General features: G+C 41.2%; 1 protein-coding gene across 9 annotated transcripts in view; it reads left to right on the forward strand.

The window, feature by feature from the left end:
* The window catches only part of PCBP3 (poly(rC) binding protein 3), a 71,806-nt gene that overhangs the window by 34,769 nt on the left and 19,479 nt on the right, over positions 1-17,558 (forward strand). For 2 of the 9 annotated variants that reach the window (XM_028703375.2, XM_028703343.2), the window contains exons 4-10: positions 200-232; positions 1,537-1,653; positions 2,699-2,830; positions 3,327-3,455; positions 5,274-5,348; positions 10,959-11,000; positions 17,075-17,153. In XM_028703375.2, coding sequence (XP_028559208.1) covers positions 200-232; positions 1,537-1,653; positions 2,699-2,830; positions 3,327-3,455; positions 5,274-5,348; positions 10,959-11,000; positions 17,075-17,153 — 607 coding nt within the window. Of the gene's footprint in view, positions 1-199; positions 233-1,536; positions 1,654-2,698; positions 2,831-3,326; positions 3,477-5,273; positions 5,349-10,958; positions 11,001-17,074; positions 17,154-17,558 lie in introns of all 9 variants that reach the window. The other 7 variants (XM_028703383.2, XM_028703351.2, XM_028703401.2 and 4 more) reach the window with 5 other exon arrangements.

The following is a 17,558-nucleotide window of genomic DNA, read 5'->3' on the forward strand; positions in this document are numbered from 1 at the left end:
CCTCCTGAGCCAATTTTGAATGGAGGGGAAATCCTGTTACACAAGCAGCCGTCCTTGTGCAGGCCTTCCGCCGATAGGACTCGTTAGTTAAATCCCTCCAATAATAAGGCAGACATGCTAAAATCCTTTATGGCATGTCTGTTAAATTTGTCTCAAAAGTGTTGGTATGATTATAGCAGTTATTTTGCATCTTTTTCAGAAAGGAGAAACAGTGAAAAAGATGCGCGAGGAGGTAAGTGTCCTTCATGGTGATGCTGCAACTTAATATGTAAACTAGTATGATGATTTCAGAAGTGCAAGATCACAGGTAAAAAGGGCCATATGTTTTTGTGTGGTTGAGGGAGTTGTTTCTTTTTTTTTAATTAATGTTTTTATTAAGTACAAATTAGAAAACATACATATTCACAGCAAAAGAAATTACAAAATAAAAAGAAAATACATCTAACCAAGGAAAAAGGATTAGAGAATATTTTGTCTCTTTTCATATTTACAGTTATTTATACCTCTATAAAATGCTATTCACAATAAAGCAGTGAAATGAAAGATAAGATATCAGAAAAAGAAAGAAATAACAAAGAAAGAATAAAGAAGTAAAAGAAAAAGATCATAAGTGAAAAATTTTAAAAGTAGATAAGTACTCACAATACATAGCCGTTTCCCATCTATATTTATATTCAATTATATAATTTCATCTTGTCCTTATCTACCTTAAATAAATTGTTGTGTTGTTTTTTTAAAAAAAAGACTTCCACCGTTTACCTCACGCGTTTTTAATAATCCGTTCATCAGAACCTCTGTTCTTCATATTTTTCCTTTGGATTTCCTAATGTCTCACTTTGTATTTTTTATATTACACACAAGATTATTTAAGTTAAGTTTCTTTCCATTAGTAATATGTTGGAACATTCTGGAACAGAATGTAGGAACATTCTGCATAGCTCTCACAAATGACAGCTGAAGGAGGGATCATACTTTCCTGTGACATATGCCCAGTGCAGACAACTGTAGCCCAGAGATACACAACAATCTTGTAGGGCAGAGCTTTCCAAACTTTTCATGTTGATGACACACTTTTTAGACATGCATCTTTTCATGACATGGTAATTCAGTTTTACTAGAAAACCGGAGGTTAAACTAACCCTTTTTCAGCTCCAGGAGGAACGCAGGGAGCATTCATGCAACACACCTACACACTGCAGCTGACACACTAACATGTCACAACACACATGTTGTAAATATAACACACATGAGTAATACAACACACATGAGTAAATATAACTAAGCAGATTATCTGAAGAAATATAACTAAGCAGGTATCTGAAGAAGTGTGCATGCACATGAAAGCTTATACCCAGAACAAACTTAGTTGGTCTCTAAGGTGCTACTGGACAATTTTTAAATTTTTTAATTTATTTAAGCAGATTAGCTTTGACATCATGTGTACTTCACATGTGTTGATTTTATAAATATGTGGTGCAAATAATATATCATATGTAATTACTATATGTATGACGAAGTGTGGTCCTTCCATTCTAGAGTGGTGCACGAATCAATATTTCTGAGGGAAATTGTCCAGAGAGAATTGTCACCATAACAGGCCCCACTGATGCCATCTTCAAGGCTTTTGCCATGATTGCTTACAAATTTGAGGAGGTAAGCAAATTATTTAATAATTTTACAAGAAGTTAATAGATAGGCACCTTATTGATGACATGTCTTCACAAAACTGCCCATCAGCCCAGGAGCGAATGCAGACCTTCTAGCTGGAAAAGAAGCCCCACTCTCACCTGACAGGACGGAGGCAGCCGCCTTGGGCGGTAGAATCCAAGGGGCACCAACGCAGGTGCCGCTGACAACTGGGGTGAAGGCTTCCAGGTTTCAGGGAGGTCTTGTGAAAGCCCTGTGAAATCTCATGCAACCTTGCAAGCTTCCACAGGGCTCTTTCAAGATCCTGCCAGAACCCAGAAGCTGCCACTATGCGACCCTGGTAAGCAAGGCTTGGGGTGGGGTGTGGCAAGTGGCAGGCACACAGGGCAGCACTTTCCCATTTCGCCTCAGGCAGTGAAAGGGGACGTGTGGCACCTGCTTACAGACATCCCTGGCAAGGTATGTTGTGCTTCTCAATCCAGTTTGCAAATAGTATGGACTGATTTCTTTAGGAGGCTGGCTATACAAAATATAGTTGAGGTGAAAGGAGGTTACATTTTGTTTAGTTCTCTAATCTTCTAGTTCTATGGTATTGTGCTAAATGTATAGCAGTTACAATCTACAATAATAATACAGTGGTACCTGTACATACGCTTCATGTTAAAGACTCCGCTAACCCAGAAATAGTGCTTCAGGTTAAGAACTTTGCTTCAGGATGAGAACAGAAATCGGGCTCCGGCAGCACGGCAGCAGCAGGAGGCCCCATTAGCTAAAGTGGTGCCTCAGGTTAAGAACAGTTTCAGGTTAAATACAGACCTCCGGAACGAATTAAGTACTTAACCTGAGGTACCATTGTAAACTTATTCTTAAATCAGGAGATTCAAGCAATTATTCTTCCTTGTGTGCAGGCATGCTTTCTTGCCTTCTCAACTTAGCAGAGTAGAACAATTCTGTTTATTCACTCACAGGCTCATCAAAATGTCCACCTCATTTTAAATAAGGTAGCATTGTCATCTGCATCATAAGGCATTTTCTTTCTTTCTGTTCAAAGGATATAATCAACTCAATGAGCAACAGTACAGCTACCAGTAAGCCACCCGTAACGTTAAGGTTGGTCGTGCCAGCAAGCCAGTGTGGGTCACTGATTGGAAAAGGAGGCTCCAAGATTAAGGAAATCAGGGAGGTAAGCAGAGACAGGCTTTGTGGGGTGGCTGGTGGAAAGTCTGGTTATGCAGATTCTCCCATTTAATTCAGCTTTGGGGATTTTTTTTTGTTGTTTTTGCATGGGGGGATGGGAAGGTAAAAATGCTCCCTGATCTTCGGGATTAGGACAATCTTTTAAAAAGAAAAAAGGGGGGGAAATAGTGGGGTGGGACTTACCATAAGAGATTTGAGGCAGCAAATTTGTTTTCCGCTTTTTCTTTTTTTTAAACAACATTTCCATTGGGCCATTTTTAATATCAGAGATCTAATATTGTTCCTTATTTTTTTATCTTGCCTGTGCAGGCAGAAAACAATGAGGGGATAATTAGCAAAGCGAATGGGGAATTGGATTTCACTTCTTGATCCACACATGAATTCCCTGCCAAATTTTAGGTGCTTGCACAAGACTAACAAGCTGTCTGTCTATATTTACTTGTTTTCTCTTCTTCTCTCCCTACCTTCCTGCTCTTCTCCAGTCTACAGGTGCTCAGGTTCAAGTGGCGGGGGACATGCTGCCCAACTCTACAGAAAGGGCAGTGACCATTTCAGGGACCCCCGATGCTATTATCCAATGTGTCAAACAGATCTGTGTGGTGATGCTGGAGGTACAGTCTGTAACAATGGGGGTAAAGTATACAGAAAAAAACCAACAACTGAAAACTTGGACAATGTACCTTTCTTGTAATTCAGTTACTGTTTGGTATTGTTGTGGCTTCTTGCTTGCTAAAGCATTCAACTAATTATGGTTTCAAGGCATCTGCAGATTACATGAATGATTTCAAAAAGACTTGAAGCAAAATAATCAGCCTCCTATAAAGACATTGGCCATAAAGCAAAGTAGCCAGTCTAGTTTCTTGCCTGTTCGTTGGATACAAAGTGGAGCATATCATGAGGAATGTATAAAAGATGGAATGGAACACTCCAATGGTACTTTAATTAAATAATAATAATTCTCCAGAAAACCAAAAGTAACAGAGGAGCAAGCAGACAAATAGTAGATTAATAAGGTCATCACATGGGACGCGGGTGGCACATGGGACGTGGGTGGCGCTGTGGGTAAAAGCCTCAGCGCCTAGGGCTTGCCGATCGAAAGGTTGGCGGTTCGAATCCCCGCAGCGGGGTACGCTCCCGTTGCTCAGTCCCAGCGCCTGCCAACCTAGCAGTTCGAAAGCACCCCCGGGTGCAAGTAGATAAATAGGGACCGCTTACTAGCGGGAAGGTAAACGGCGTTTCCGTGTGCGGCTCTGGCTCGCCAGAGCAGCGATGTCACGCTAGCCACGTGACCCGGAAGTCCCCCGGCCTCTTGAGTGAGATGGGCGCACAACCCTAGAGTCTGTCAAGACTGGCCCGTACGGGCAGGGGTACCTTTACCTTAACCTTTAAGGTCATCACTGCTATTCTTCTAATTCAGGGTGGTCCAACTTTTCATACCAAGTGGGTCGCAAGAGTACTTTGACATGGAACCTGCAGGCTGCACACTCCCATATCATGGGGGGCGCAGAAGAGAGTGAGCCCAAAATGTGATGCACCCCCAGCCCTTATTCTGCCTTCCGAAAGGTGGATAAATGAGGCATCAGGCTTTGGGAAGGAGGCACAAGGCTCTGGCAGGGTCCTAGAGCCTTCCTACAATCTTCCCAAAGCTGGGAAAGCGCTAGCTAGGATTTGCGATGGAGCTGGACAGGCCTACAGGAATTCTAGGCGTGTATGGAATACAGGTATACCACCTAAAACTCCTCGAAATCACAATGGTCTTCTGTCATATTCTAGTACAACCTACCACCTTTACCTTACACCCTAACACACAAAAGTTAGTTCAAACAGTGGAATAGGGTTGCGAAATGCAGAATAGGCATAGAATACATTGCAGTAGTCCTCAAATTTTGAGGTAGTGAAGGCATGCTAAGTTCCCATCTTATATTAGACAGAGTGCAGCTCTTCCAGGTGGACCTGCCATGGATGTGAAAGAGCTGTGAAAATGAATCAACCTGAAATACATCCAAAATAAAAGCTTTAGGAAATTTAATTTCTAAGAACAGGTGTAGAAGCCAAACCTGTGAACCAGAATTCCCTGATTCAAATCTTACCTCAGTTTTGAATTCACCGGATGGGTTTAAAAGTGATGATTTTGTAGGTTTGTTGGAAGAATTCCTAAGACGAGGTATGTGAGATACTTTGAACACTCTAAAGCAATGTATAAATTCTAATTATTATCTATGGTAGAACCATTTTTTCTGTTAAGTGATTATTTAGCTCCTCTGTTGTCTGGAAATGGGGCAAGGTAGATTCATACCTGGCATCGTAGATCCACGTGCAGATCATGGTTTGATCTTTATGTGCTTGGTTGCTCTCTAACATTCTTTTTACTAACATTTCAGGAAATCTGGTCTAATGTTCTCTCTCCCTCTCCTTGTCCCTTTTCCTAGTCCCCACCGAAAGGTGCCACCATTCCCTATCGCCCAAAGCCCGCCTCCACCCCTGTCATTTTTGCAGGTGGTCAGGTAAGAGCCGACCCGCTTGCGGCCTCCACTGCCAACCTCAGCCTTTTACTGCAGCACCAGCCGCTGCCCGTTAGTGCTCTCAGGTTTTCTTGTCTTTTCACTTGCATGATGTCATCCCACTCATGTTGCACCAAAGCACTTGGACTCAAAGCTCTTTATTGAACACAGGGTGTAGCTGCTTCGTCCTCCAGATAAGAGGCATGAAAGCCATTTAGCACAGCTAAAGCTAATAGATAGTGGCTTCTGGTTCAAACAATACTCTCTACTGATCTCCTTAAGCACAACATTGGAAAAGAGAATGAAGCTTCCTGCGGAACCCGCAAAGCAAGCCTCTCCCGCTCTGTAGCCACTCTTGAGTGGGATGTTTGAATAGGGTGTATGTGTCCATTAACACAGATGGGACAGCAGGAATGATAGCTCATTAGGAGTGGGATAGTTAGACAGTTACTGAATCTCTAAGCCACCCTATAACAAAAGTTATAAGGTAAAATCATGGGCATCACATTTGATTTTGTTCATTAACGCCACACCCCAATGTGAGTGTCTAGTGGCTTGAGACAAGCATGTTAGGGTGCATGAGAAGGCATGTTTTTGCTGACATGAACAGGAGAACAAACCCTGGAGGACAAGATCCTCAATAAGGGCGCATTTTAATGTGCTTTGCGGGGTGTGCTTGCAAGTGCTTTGACTTGCATAGTTGTTCATTTTGTCCTGCAATTTTTGAGCATATGCTTATTTTAAGAATTTCAGTGCTCACAAAATCACAAAGATTACACAGAAGCGCATTAAAGAGTTCAAAAAGCAGATTTAAAAATAAGAGAAATGAGATCAAACATAAAGCATATCTCAACAGAACTCTAAATGTTTCTGTGCTAAATAGTATTGAATAGCCATGTTTGAGCAATAAATGCAAATTTGATAAGCTTCAAAAGACATTCCAAGTGCACAGGGGTCTGTTTGAATTTTTTGTCTCTTCATTATTTAACTAATTTCAGTACAATTACTCGGTTTTCTCCAGGGCCATTTTACATTAGCATCTAATTGAAATATTTTTTTCTCATTGTGACAGAGTCCAAAAATGGTACTCACAATGAAAAAGCAATTCAGTAGATTAAAATAAACTAATCATGTGTTTGAGTCTCCAAATCTTGACATTAAACTCAGGCTGTAAATTAATGGAACCAAATAACACATTACACTGGACTTCCTTCTGCAAAAAGCTTTCACAAGGGAGACTGATTTGAGAGATTCAGCTCACAAAAAATGTGCCAGGTTGTTTTCCCTTGCACTTTGAGAGGTGGGATTTAAGTTGGGTGGTTAGCAAAGGATTAAGGCACTTTCCTGTGCCATGAACCCAGTCCAAATCACACCACCACCTCTGGGCTACTTTTTGAAGAAGAAAATTATGTGGGAAATTCCAGATACAGAATTCCAACATACCATGCAGTTTGGCTCTGTAAAAGAACCAGTTCATTTTTGTATCATACTTGATATTTTAGCAGACAAAATAAAAATCATAAGCGTATGCTTATTTAATGGATAAGAGTCCACCAGAATCATAACCAGTGCTATTGATTGTAAGAAAAGTATGGAACCACATGATGCAAACACATAAATTCACAGCAAGATTAGAAATAATTAAACGTTTTATAAGCATATTCTTGCAAGTTGCCAAGTGGTAAAACTGGAAAATTCATGTTGTTCCTCCCATTTGAGTTAATGAACAGCATTTGCATACTCATACCTCACCAACTAAATAAATCTCTGCAGATTTTATCTACCTAGATATTGTGCCTGACCACAAATGTTACCTCTGTTCTGTGCATTCATGCTGATTTTTTGGGAGGATAAAAATGCCATAATGGCCCCTAACACTTCTTTATCACTCTTTACCCAGTATTTGATCCGTGATGCCTTTTCTCTAAACTAGCAACCTAATGAAAGAGCTTTGGGTCCAGCTTATGCTTCTCAAAAGGGAGAGTAAGACAGAAGGAACACTGCCAAATCATACTAAGAAGTAAAGTGTTTGGGATCCTCATCTGTTGATCTGTTATGAAGGCTAGGGAAGCCCAAGCAATAGCAGCCTGCTTCTTTGTCAGGGCTACCAAGACAGTTAACAATACAATTCAGTACAAAATAGAATAAAAAACAGTGCACCAAAGTATAGGATGGAAGCAAATGGGTGTTGGCATCCACCCAGCAAAGAAAAAGGAGGTGATTTTTAATTGCAGCCCCATCTCCTAATTCTCCTAATACTTCTGCAGGACTCCTAATGGGTGTGTGGGTGTGGGTGCTATGAGGGGACTAGAAATTGCTGAGAATTGCTTCCCTCCTCCCCTGTTCCGCTGACAGGTGCCCGCAGACACTCATAGCTCACATCACAATTCAACATCTGGCAAAACAAAAGCATGGCAAAAACAAAATCAAATTCAGTGTTTGGCACATGAGAACAGTAGCTCCTAACATAGAAAGGTATGTGCCTTGTGCAACCCTTTCCCGATGTCTTCTGAGGAAATACCTTATTGCTAAATCCTCAGATCTCGCAAATTACTTTTTTGGTGTCATCCAAATTGAACAGCAACCCATTTTAGAAGGCATTCTATGTTTCCTTATATACACAAAAATGGCATATGCATTTGGGTGTGTATAGGGGATTGATTGTTTTAGTATATCATACTTTGATCTGAACTGCAGAACAACCAGCATTGGAGCTACGGTGGTAAAACTGGCCTCTCCTTTCAGTCAAGCTTCCAGAAGACTTGATTTCCAAGTCAGGCTTAGGCAAACTTTGCCAGTATCACTAACAAATATTTGGGAATGTGTACATTTAAAGGTGTATTAAAATGAGGGGAAACGTTTAAATTAAAAAGGGGGGAAACCAGTTGATCTGGAAATCAATATCCGGCAGCGTTTCCAACCCAAGTCTCAAGCACTGCTCAGTTCTTTTCAGCCTCCATTTCTGACTCTAATTTGAGGATTTCCTCTTTCTCAAACTTTTACTTCTTAAACCCAGTTCCTTTTTTTCAAAGAGCTAGATATCTATTTTCCTTTGCTGTTATTACTCTCCCTTTGCAAGTGGTTGTCCATTTTTATCCCATTTATATTGGAATTGTCTTTAAATCGCTTTAACTTATAAGAAATGCCTTCCTGAACAATAAGCTTCTTTGGCAGAAAGGCATCTTTAGCTGTAGTTATTTATACAGTGTGTTGTTCATTTCCATTATATTCAAGAAACAGAAAAGGGTTTATTTTAGGGCAACTGCAAAACTTTATTTAGAAATTCTTGATATAAAACAAGGCAGACTCTTAAGGTTGTATCCAGTGAAATTATTCCGTTAGCTCAGGCACTTCTGCCTGTGGATCAGGACTTCCTTTCCCTGTGTGCACTCAACCCTCTAAAAGATTTGGGGGGGACACATGGGGAGTGAGGGACGCCAACATTAGCCCTAGTGCTAATAGGATGATTTTGTTGGAGACAGCCCTCAGATTAAGAGATTAATATACACTTCTGAACCAAGAGCCTGGCTCACTCATAAAAATTACAGATGTGCATTTGTGTTGTCTCTAGTTTAGGATCATGTAAAATACATGTGTGTAGAAAATGGGCTAATATTGCATATTTATAAACCAACTACATGGAAGAGGAATTGTTCTTCTCCAGGATGTGAGACTGAGATTTTGCATCATCTGGGCACAGGCTAAGGAACTGTATAGCATTACAGACTCCTTAGCAGCTGGCATGTCCCATTCTAGGCTACGGTCTTATGGAATTCTAGTGGAGTAGCTGTGACAAATTAATGTGAATTTTAGACTGGGTGCTTTGCTTTGATGTGGCACATTTTGGTGTGTTCTCCTATCAGCAGTCATGTTTGAGCAAGCTTCAGAAGGTGAATATTTGAGATCTAAGATCCTGGCTTTTGAGAGGAGCTACTGGAAAATGTTGGACATGGGGATATTTAGCCTAGCCATAAACTCATGGGGGGGGTGTTGCTCCTGTCTCTAACAACTAACAAGGGCAAAGTGCTTTTATATGACTTGGAGTGGGCCATTAATACAACAAGGGGCTTGTAGCCCAACTTCAAAAATTCCATTCATGCAGTAAACACAGCGTGTAACAGAAATGCGCAAGAAATATTAGAGCTGTTGTTGTAAACTACTTGCAAACTACGTGGCCAAGCTACGTTGTCCACAAGAATGTACGGCAGCCTGCAAGGAATGAAGTAACCCTAATATTGCCAAACCAGGGGATTGTGCAACTGAAAGGCCACACTGCAAAGCTTGGGGGCTTCTCCAGCTTGGGGGGGTCAGAAGTTCTGTTAGACAGGAATAGGCACAGGTCACTGCTCAGAACTTGTGCTCCCCTTGATCCATTCTGAAGTGATCTTAGCAATGCAAATTTTTTATTTTGAGTAGGAATGAATGTGGGGGAGGATGATTGAGGTCACAGCCATTAGTTCTGCCCCAATACTTCTTGCATTTGCACAGAAGTCTCTGCATGTACACCTGAATGTGTATACGCTTTCTACATGTGAACCCTGAGGGAAAATAAGGGCTTGGACCACCTGCAAAAGACACTCTGATGGACCTATGGGTATAGAGTGGTATATAATAATAATAATAATAATAATAATAATAGTCATTTCTACCCAGAATAAATACTTGAACAGGATGTCAATTCACAGACGTAGTTCCTGTGATGATCTGCTGTGTCTTATCATTGGTGTCTTGAGGCAGTAATATTGGATAGACCTCTAAGAATGAAGAGATGAAATATGCACCTAATCTGTGCAATGTAATTGTCACACCAAACAGCAGCTTTTGAGGCAGGATGTCTTAGGGTTAATTCAGCAGCAGATATGGGGGTAGAGTGGATTAGAGGCAAAAAAGAGAGAGATAGTAAAGTTGTCACCAGGTGGTTTTTCTTATTATGCAATGGTCACTGGAACATGTTGAGATGCCACAGACAAATGAGAAGACTGAAACTCACCATGTGCTGGCCCAATTCACATTTCCTCAGTTGAGACATTCTGTAGTAGCTCTCAATCTTCTTGCACATCTGTGTTGTTTCAGAGCATTCAAAACTGACAGAAGTGGACTCACCTGTAGTGGCCTTTGTGTATCAGCATATGTGTGCCAAACTCTGAATTAATTGTTCAGTCTCCTTAACCACAGCTTAATCTTTGTCCATATGTGGCCCGCTCCCTGGTACACATTTGGTCTGAGTAAACCAGTTCCACAGAAATCATACCATGCAGAATGCCAGTTCTGCAGTTATAAAGAAGGCTGAATTTGGCATTCCATATTGAACACTAGTGGAAGTTTTAAGTTTTATGACATTCTTTGATAATGAAGGCTCAAGAGCCCTTACAGTGGGCAACTGGCTCTCAGTTTTATTCAATGTTTCATTAGGTACATACATTTTGTCACTGTATATGACAGTGTATTTGATATGAATGTCTAAATCTGTCCAGAAGAACAGATGAGCTTAAGATACTTGGTGTAGGGATGAGAGAAAATTATAAAACCAATTAGTTCCCTCCAACTGTGGTGTAAGTAGTCATTAGACACTACTGACAAATTCTTACACTGTGTGTTGTTTCTCTCTTGCAGGCCTATACAATTCAGGGACAATACGCTATTCCACACCCAGATGTGAGTTTTACCTTCATTGTTTGTATAAGAAGTTTGCTTTCTTATGTCATCTGCATGCTACTGCCAAATGCAACAAATATTAATATTAGAAATTAATATTAATACAACTTTTCTCAAAGTAAATGGCCGTGTGTAGTATTGGTATTAGCCTTTAACCTATTAGCACTCAACTATACTTCTGCTGAGGACTTGGCCTGTTGTGAAATTATTGAAATTATTCTGTGCTATCCCTTTGCTACATTGTGCGTGTGTAAGTGTGTGTACAACACACAAACACACACACACACAAATATGCATTTTGTGCCTCAAATATTGGCCATTCAAAACCTTTCCCTCTGCTTCTCCTTCCTCATAAATTGCCCGCAAACAGATGCACCATTCTAAGTTATACATTTGCTTATTTGATAATATAGAGAATATACCCGGAATTGTTAAACATTGTTCAGACTTCACTTCCTGAGTGATTCTACAATCTGTCATTGTAGATATCCTCAGTTATAATGGAAAAGATGTCTTTGAATGCCTGATGATGCTGAAACCCTTCCTCCCAAACTTAGGGGAAAGAAAACATGTTTAAAGTTGGTCATTGTTATTCATGTTCTGGCACCCTGTCCATGGAGGAAAGTGAACAGATGTACTTATATACTTAGCAAAGGTTTGATTTGTTTCTTATGCATCATCATCTCTGAAAAGAAATATAAGCCACACCTAGACATAATCTTCTAATGTTATTTGGAAATGTTGCTTTGGTGAGGTTAGAGATTGGCGGAGAGAATAAATTTGAATTGGGTCGGCACCATTCTAGCCTACAGGAGGGAGCTCAGTTTTACTTCTTCTTCTTAAACAACTCTTGTGTTTAGCATAACATGAAGAAGCATTCCAGCTTTGCCTTCTTCTGGAAATGAGAAGGCATCTTTTCGTATGGAGATATGTGGGCCTTCACCTGTTATCTGAAGTGGTATAACCAGGTCTGAGCCAAAACATCTAAATAGACAATATAATATTTTGAGATTTTGGTGGGCTTACTGCCAATGATGGAGAATTTCAGGCAGAAGGGAGACTTTCAGGCAGAAGTGAATTTCAGGCAGAAGTGGAAAACCTCTCCCACTTCTCCACCCACGTATAAGGTGGGGGAAATTGCTTGCAACAGTCAATCCAACCCAATATTATTATTATGAATATTGTTGAAAGTAGCCATGGCCTCCACCCCTTCCAGTCTCACACCTTTAGCTCATTGCACACTTCATCTATCAATAGGAACAAACTATAGAGTTTCATTCAACAAATGAAACTGTTGAATGGTGCAAAATGGTGAAATGTCTATCACAGCCTTACAGCCCAGAAACAGCATGGAGAGGTTCTTTTTGCTCAGTTTTGGGGGCAACCCAGACTCAGGCCTAGAGAGAATGCGGCCTCAAGTTTTGCATTGGTCTGAGGATATGGGTTTGCAGTGGCAGAAGCAGGAGGAGGAAGTTATTTTGGACAGTTTTCTTTTTGCATCCAGCTGGGTTGTATGGCTCACAGTCGCACAGTGCCGTGTCTTCTGTCAGGTAAGCCAAGTGACAGGAAAAATTTGGAAAGGAACTGAAGATAATAATAAGGAACCTGCCACCGTGCCCAGTGTATAGCAGGGGCATGAATATTGTGAACAGGAATCTTCACCTCACCAAATACATCTCTAATCAGAAATGGTACAGAAAACACCAAAAATTAGAAACACTTTTCAGATGATGAAAAGTTAACTCTTTAGGTTAGAAAGTAGGAGGCTCGTACCCTACAGATCCTATGTGGCTACAGTTGGGTCTATTGACTTGTTGTGAAGAGGACCTTCTTGAGAGGACCTGGAGTGTCCATTAGACAAGGCAGTGGGGATAATCGTGGTGGGAATAGCCATGAAACAAGGCTGGCAGTGCTGTTTGCTTTCATCCCAAGCCACCCTCTCATCCTCAGACAGGAAATGTACACGTCCTCTTCCTGCTACAACATAAAGTATTCCAGTTAAGCTACTAACCAAAGGGGAACTTCCTAATAATAGATTTACACAGCAACCAGAAAGCCAAGATTACACTACTTGCTTCATTAATTCAAGTGGGTGAAATGGCAGGGCATCATGTGAAGGGGAAAATTCTGCTACATTTTTTTAAAAAAGACTTCCTTAGTGGTCCTGTAATAGATATGCATCAGAAGGCAGCTCATAACTGCTAAAAGTCAGAAATGGCAAGAGCATAGGGATGATGGCAAGGGATGTCACAGGCATTAGCCAAAAGGTACTTGTGACATTTGTAGAATTTTTTTTAAATGACCAGAGCTTTGGAAAGTATCACATTTTCCTAGAAACAAAATATTGTAGTTTGAAAGCTGGAAAAGTCAGATATCTCTACAAGACAAACATTACTCCCAGGGAAAACATCTCTATCTTACGCAACTGACAAATGACAACTTGTGCACTCAATGCACAAAACAAAATTAGCAATTTAGGTTGCCATAGGCTTGCAGTGCAGAGAAAATTAGACTCACTTAATTCCCATTTCAGGAGGGCTTAATATAGAACTTGTCTTTCTTCAGATTGCTTCTCTGGCGGTCCTTTTTCTGAATACTGTACTTGTGCATATATTTATATGATTGTATTTGACTAGAAAAGGACAAGGTTCTCATGCTGAACCAGGACAATTTCAACCAACTATTGAGGAAAATCCCAATGCTTTTTCCTACTATGTAATTCTTTGTTCTGCTGAACTTGTAGGCCAGGCCAGCCATAAATAACGATTCTCCCTGCACATTGCGATGACCCTAAGTGAACTCGAGGATCACACCCAGAGCCTTGCCATTTTCATTTATTCTTGCTAGAATGTTTAGATTCTTGAGCAGTTTCTATTAATCGGTCTATGGTGTAGTTAAATAAATACCAATGCATTGTAGTGGGGGGGGACTTATAAATTTATGTTAGAAAACACATTTGCCAAAAGGTTCTATGGATTATTACCTTTTTTCTGTTTTGTGAGCTTTGCATACATTGATTTCCTAATCTTCCATTGACAGTGTTCAACTTAACAATTTTTTTCCAGTTAAGGTTTACTTTATAGCCCCAAGGTTATAAAATAGCCTAGTGTGTTATATCAATTGTCTGATTTATCACAGAAACATCAATATTATGAGATGGCGCACTGAGATTTTATACACCAACCCTTCTTTCAAAATTGTTTTGCATTCGAATTAAAGGAGTTTAGCTGATTAGTTATCTGGTGCTTAAAAAAATCTGTCTTATAAAGCGTGTTCTCCAATAAATGAGAGCACATGTTGCGGTGTGGGCCACCGGGCCAGGCCTCTTGTTGCCAGGCAGGTTAATAGTTGTTGCCTGGCATTGTGATTGGATAACCGGGTTGCTGGGGCAAATTGTATGTTGCAAATTGGGTGGGTGGGACCATAGTCTTTAAATATTGGTGCACTCTGGTTTCTCTTTCTCTTTGCAGAGTGCATCGGATCACCCGCCTGCCCGCCCTCTTTTCCGGTTGACCTTGCTTTGCCTGTCATGGGGTCGTCTGCCTTGGCGCAGGGGCCTAGTAGGAATTTTGCTATTTGGTGATTGGCTGGTGCCACTTGGCTTTTGCCTACTACTCAGCAATTCGTCACAACTTGTAAGGTTGCGGTTAGGCATTGGTTATAATATGCTGGTGGTGGAGGGGTCAGGATAGGCCGTGCCTGCCCCTCCCATTGCGCTGAAGGGAATTCCGTTAAAGGAATCCTGGGGCTTGCCATGATTTCATCCAATCCCTGTCATGGGACCAGGGCCGCCCAATCCCTGTCATGGGAATCCTTGTCATAGGATCTGGGCTGGCAAGCTTTCGGGGAGCTGCTGGGGTGAGCGGCGTGGGTCCGACGCTTAGCTCAAATGACCCCCAAGTTTGACTTTCCCTTCTACTGGCTACCGATCGGACCTCGGGATGTCAGTTCTGTCCCAGGTGGGGGGACAGATAGTCATTCCCAATGTCTAAACAACCACTCACTGATTTTGTATTTTAATAAAGTTGTGGCCAAAATAGTGCCCAAAAACCAAAACTAAATTACGTGTTATGTGTGAAGTTATTTGAGGGGTGGCCTGGGGACCTACACACGCAACTGTTCTTCTTGCGGAAGGAGCCCCCCCCCTGCAATTTTGGCAGGGGGTCCATCTCCCCCCTCGGACCTTATGCTATAGCTGCTCCATTCCTCTCAACTCTTGATGGAACATTTTCAAGGGGCTGTTAAGGGAAGTCCAGTTTCCACCATATTTAATTCTGGATTGAACCCATTATGTTAAAAAGTATTTTGGATTTACTAATGAAAAGAATGACCCTATTTTCTTTCAAAATTATTTCCACTGCACTGAATAAAAGCCACATCTGGTGAAGTGGCTAGAAAATGTAGAAGAATATGCCACCCAGTGGGTTGAGCAAGACGAAGAAGTTACACTGATCAGGAAATGCTGTGTCTCTCCTAGGAGACAGAAAGAGGACTTTCAAAGGAAACTCTCTCTATAGCTTTGAAATCTCTATAATTTCTTTTTTCATATATTCACACAGACCTTTTTATTAAATCTACTTCTCTTACTACCAGAATTAGTGTGGCTGCATGCAGTGTAGGATAAGCCTAAATGAAGAAAGGTAGTAGAAATGGACAAGAAATCAAACTGTTATGAGCAGAAGCCATGCAAACTGGACAAGGATGGTACACAGGGGAAATGGTTCATTGCCTCCTTTCAGTACAACTGTGTGGGAATCATGCTGCCTCTGACCTTAGGAACATAGATAATTTGCTCTGAAAGATGCATTTCTTAAGGGTTGCTTTGAGTTTCATTTGAAAAGTATTATTAGTTACTTTAGGTTCTGATTTCTATCTGTGAGCTTCTTTAAAAGTGGAGATAATTTGCATGCCATTTTCTTCTGGTGTTTTGCTTGCCAACTCTGACAATGGATTGAAAGCTCTATTTTTCAAACTTCCCTTTACCTTCCTACCTGTCTTCTCGAATAGCTTCCCAGGTGTTCTGCCTTCAGTGCTTCACCCTGACTATTACCAAACCAATGTCAGACTTCCCTGCATCCCTTCCCTCCAATATGCTGCAGGAGCAAGAGTTTCCCAGTTATTTTTGCCCAGAATTGAAAGTATAAGCTTCCCATGCCTTACATTTCAGGGGGCTGGCCTGACTGGCTTGGTAGTATGTTCCTATGGCTGATTTGTTGTTCCTATGCCATCTAAAGCAGGGGTGGCCAATGGGGTGCCCTTGAGATGTTGCTGGACTTCAGTTCCTGTCATCCCTGAGCATTGGCCGTGTTGGCTGAGTGGAGTTGGGAGTCTAACAACACCTGGAGTTCACCACATTGCCGACCCCTGAGGAATCGTATTACTCCCCAAGCCTGCACAGCAAAATTTTGAAAGTGGACATGCTTTGCCATTATTTTCCTTCTTGGCTAATAGCAGAGATGCCGCGCAAAATGTATTCCAGATGCACTCCTCTTTATGAGCTCTTTGTTAAGGGGCTCTTAGAAGTCTCTGAGCACAACAAGGGATGAACGGGGTCTGAAATACATACCTATTTTGGCCAAACCCACACACATTGGACTTTTCACCTGGCCTACATACGTCCTAAACCCACACTAATGCTTTGGTCCCTAAAACGTTTCCTGCCTTGGGCACCAAAAACCAGCTCCATTTCAGGAGCAGTTAGCTCCTCTGCTAAGGTGCCCAACTTGCTGCTGAAAGTGCTTTATGTGTGCACTCTTGGTGGTCCAGATGTTTCCCAGTTTTGTTCCAGAAGATGCAAGGCAGAATTTTATTTAGTTGTTTTAGCTACAGGGATAAAAACACCAAAACTAGGCTGCTGTATTTCAGACCCTGATCGAGCACAACTGCACAACAGAATTGGGCATTACCGTATTTACCCAGGCCAAGTCCTTCTGTTAAAGCTGTGTTTGCCATGTTTCCACATGGCTTCCTGGTGTTTTTTTTCCTTTTAATTATAATTTTGTTCTTAGTTTTTGGTGTGACTTGTATTCTATAACAATAACCTTCTTAGTTCTAATGTCCCTCCTACCCCTCAGCAGTTGACCAAGCTCCACCAGTTGGCTATGCAGCAAACCCCCTTTACTCCCCTTGGACAGACCACCCCCGCTTTCCCTGGTACGTACCCAAATACCCTTTACAGATTTCCTTCTCTTCTTACCTATGCAGTTTCTCTTTCTTTCTAAGTTCAATTTGTTTAATGGTTTTTTTTAAAAAATAGGATCTGTAACCAAAGTTGCAAGTATCAGTTTGAGATATGTTAAAGCACTAGAATAATCATCCAGTTTTTCTTCATTGTGGGTATGAGTTCAATCCACTCATGGGCATTTTTATCTACGTACTTTGCTCTTTACCTTGCTGAGAAATAGACAGGTTATGCGTCTGCAAGTCACCTGCTCATTTTGTCTGCTGCAAGACATCCATGTGGCCAACAACACTTTGTTTATGGGGGCATCGAAAGTGTCAGTTGAGAGGATGAAAAATCCTTTTAGTTCTCTGTCATGGTTTTGGTCACTGTTTGGT

This window comes from Podarcis muralis, chromosome 1 (assembly GCF_964188315.1).
Source record: "Podarcis muralis chromosome 1, rPodMur119.hap1.1, whole genome shotgun sequence".
Lineage (NCBI taxonomy): Eukaryota > Metazoa > Chordata > Lepidosauria > Squamata > Lacertidae > Podarcis > Podarcis muralis.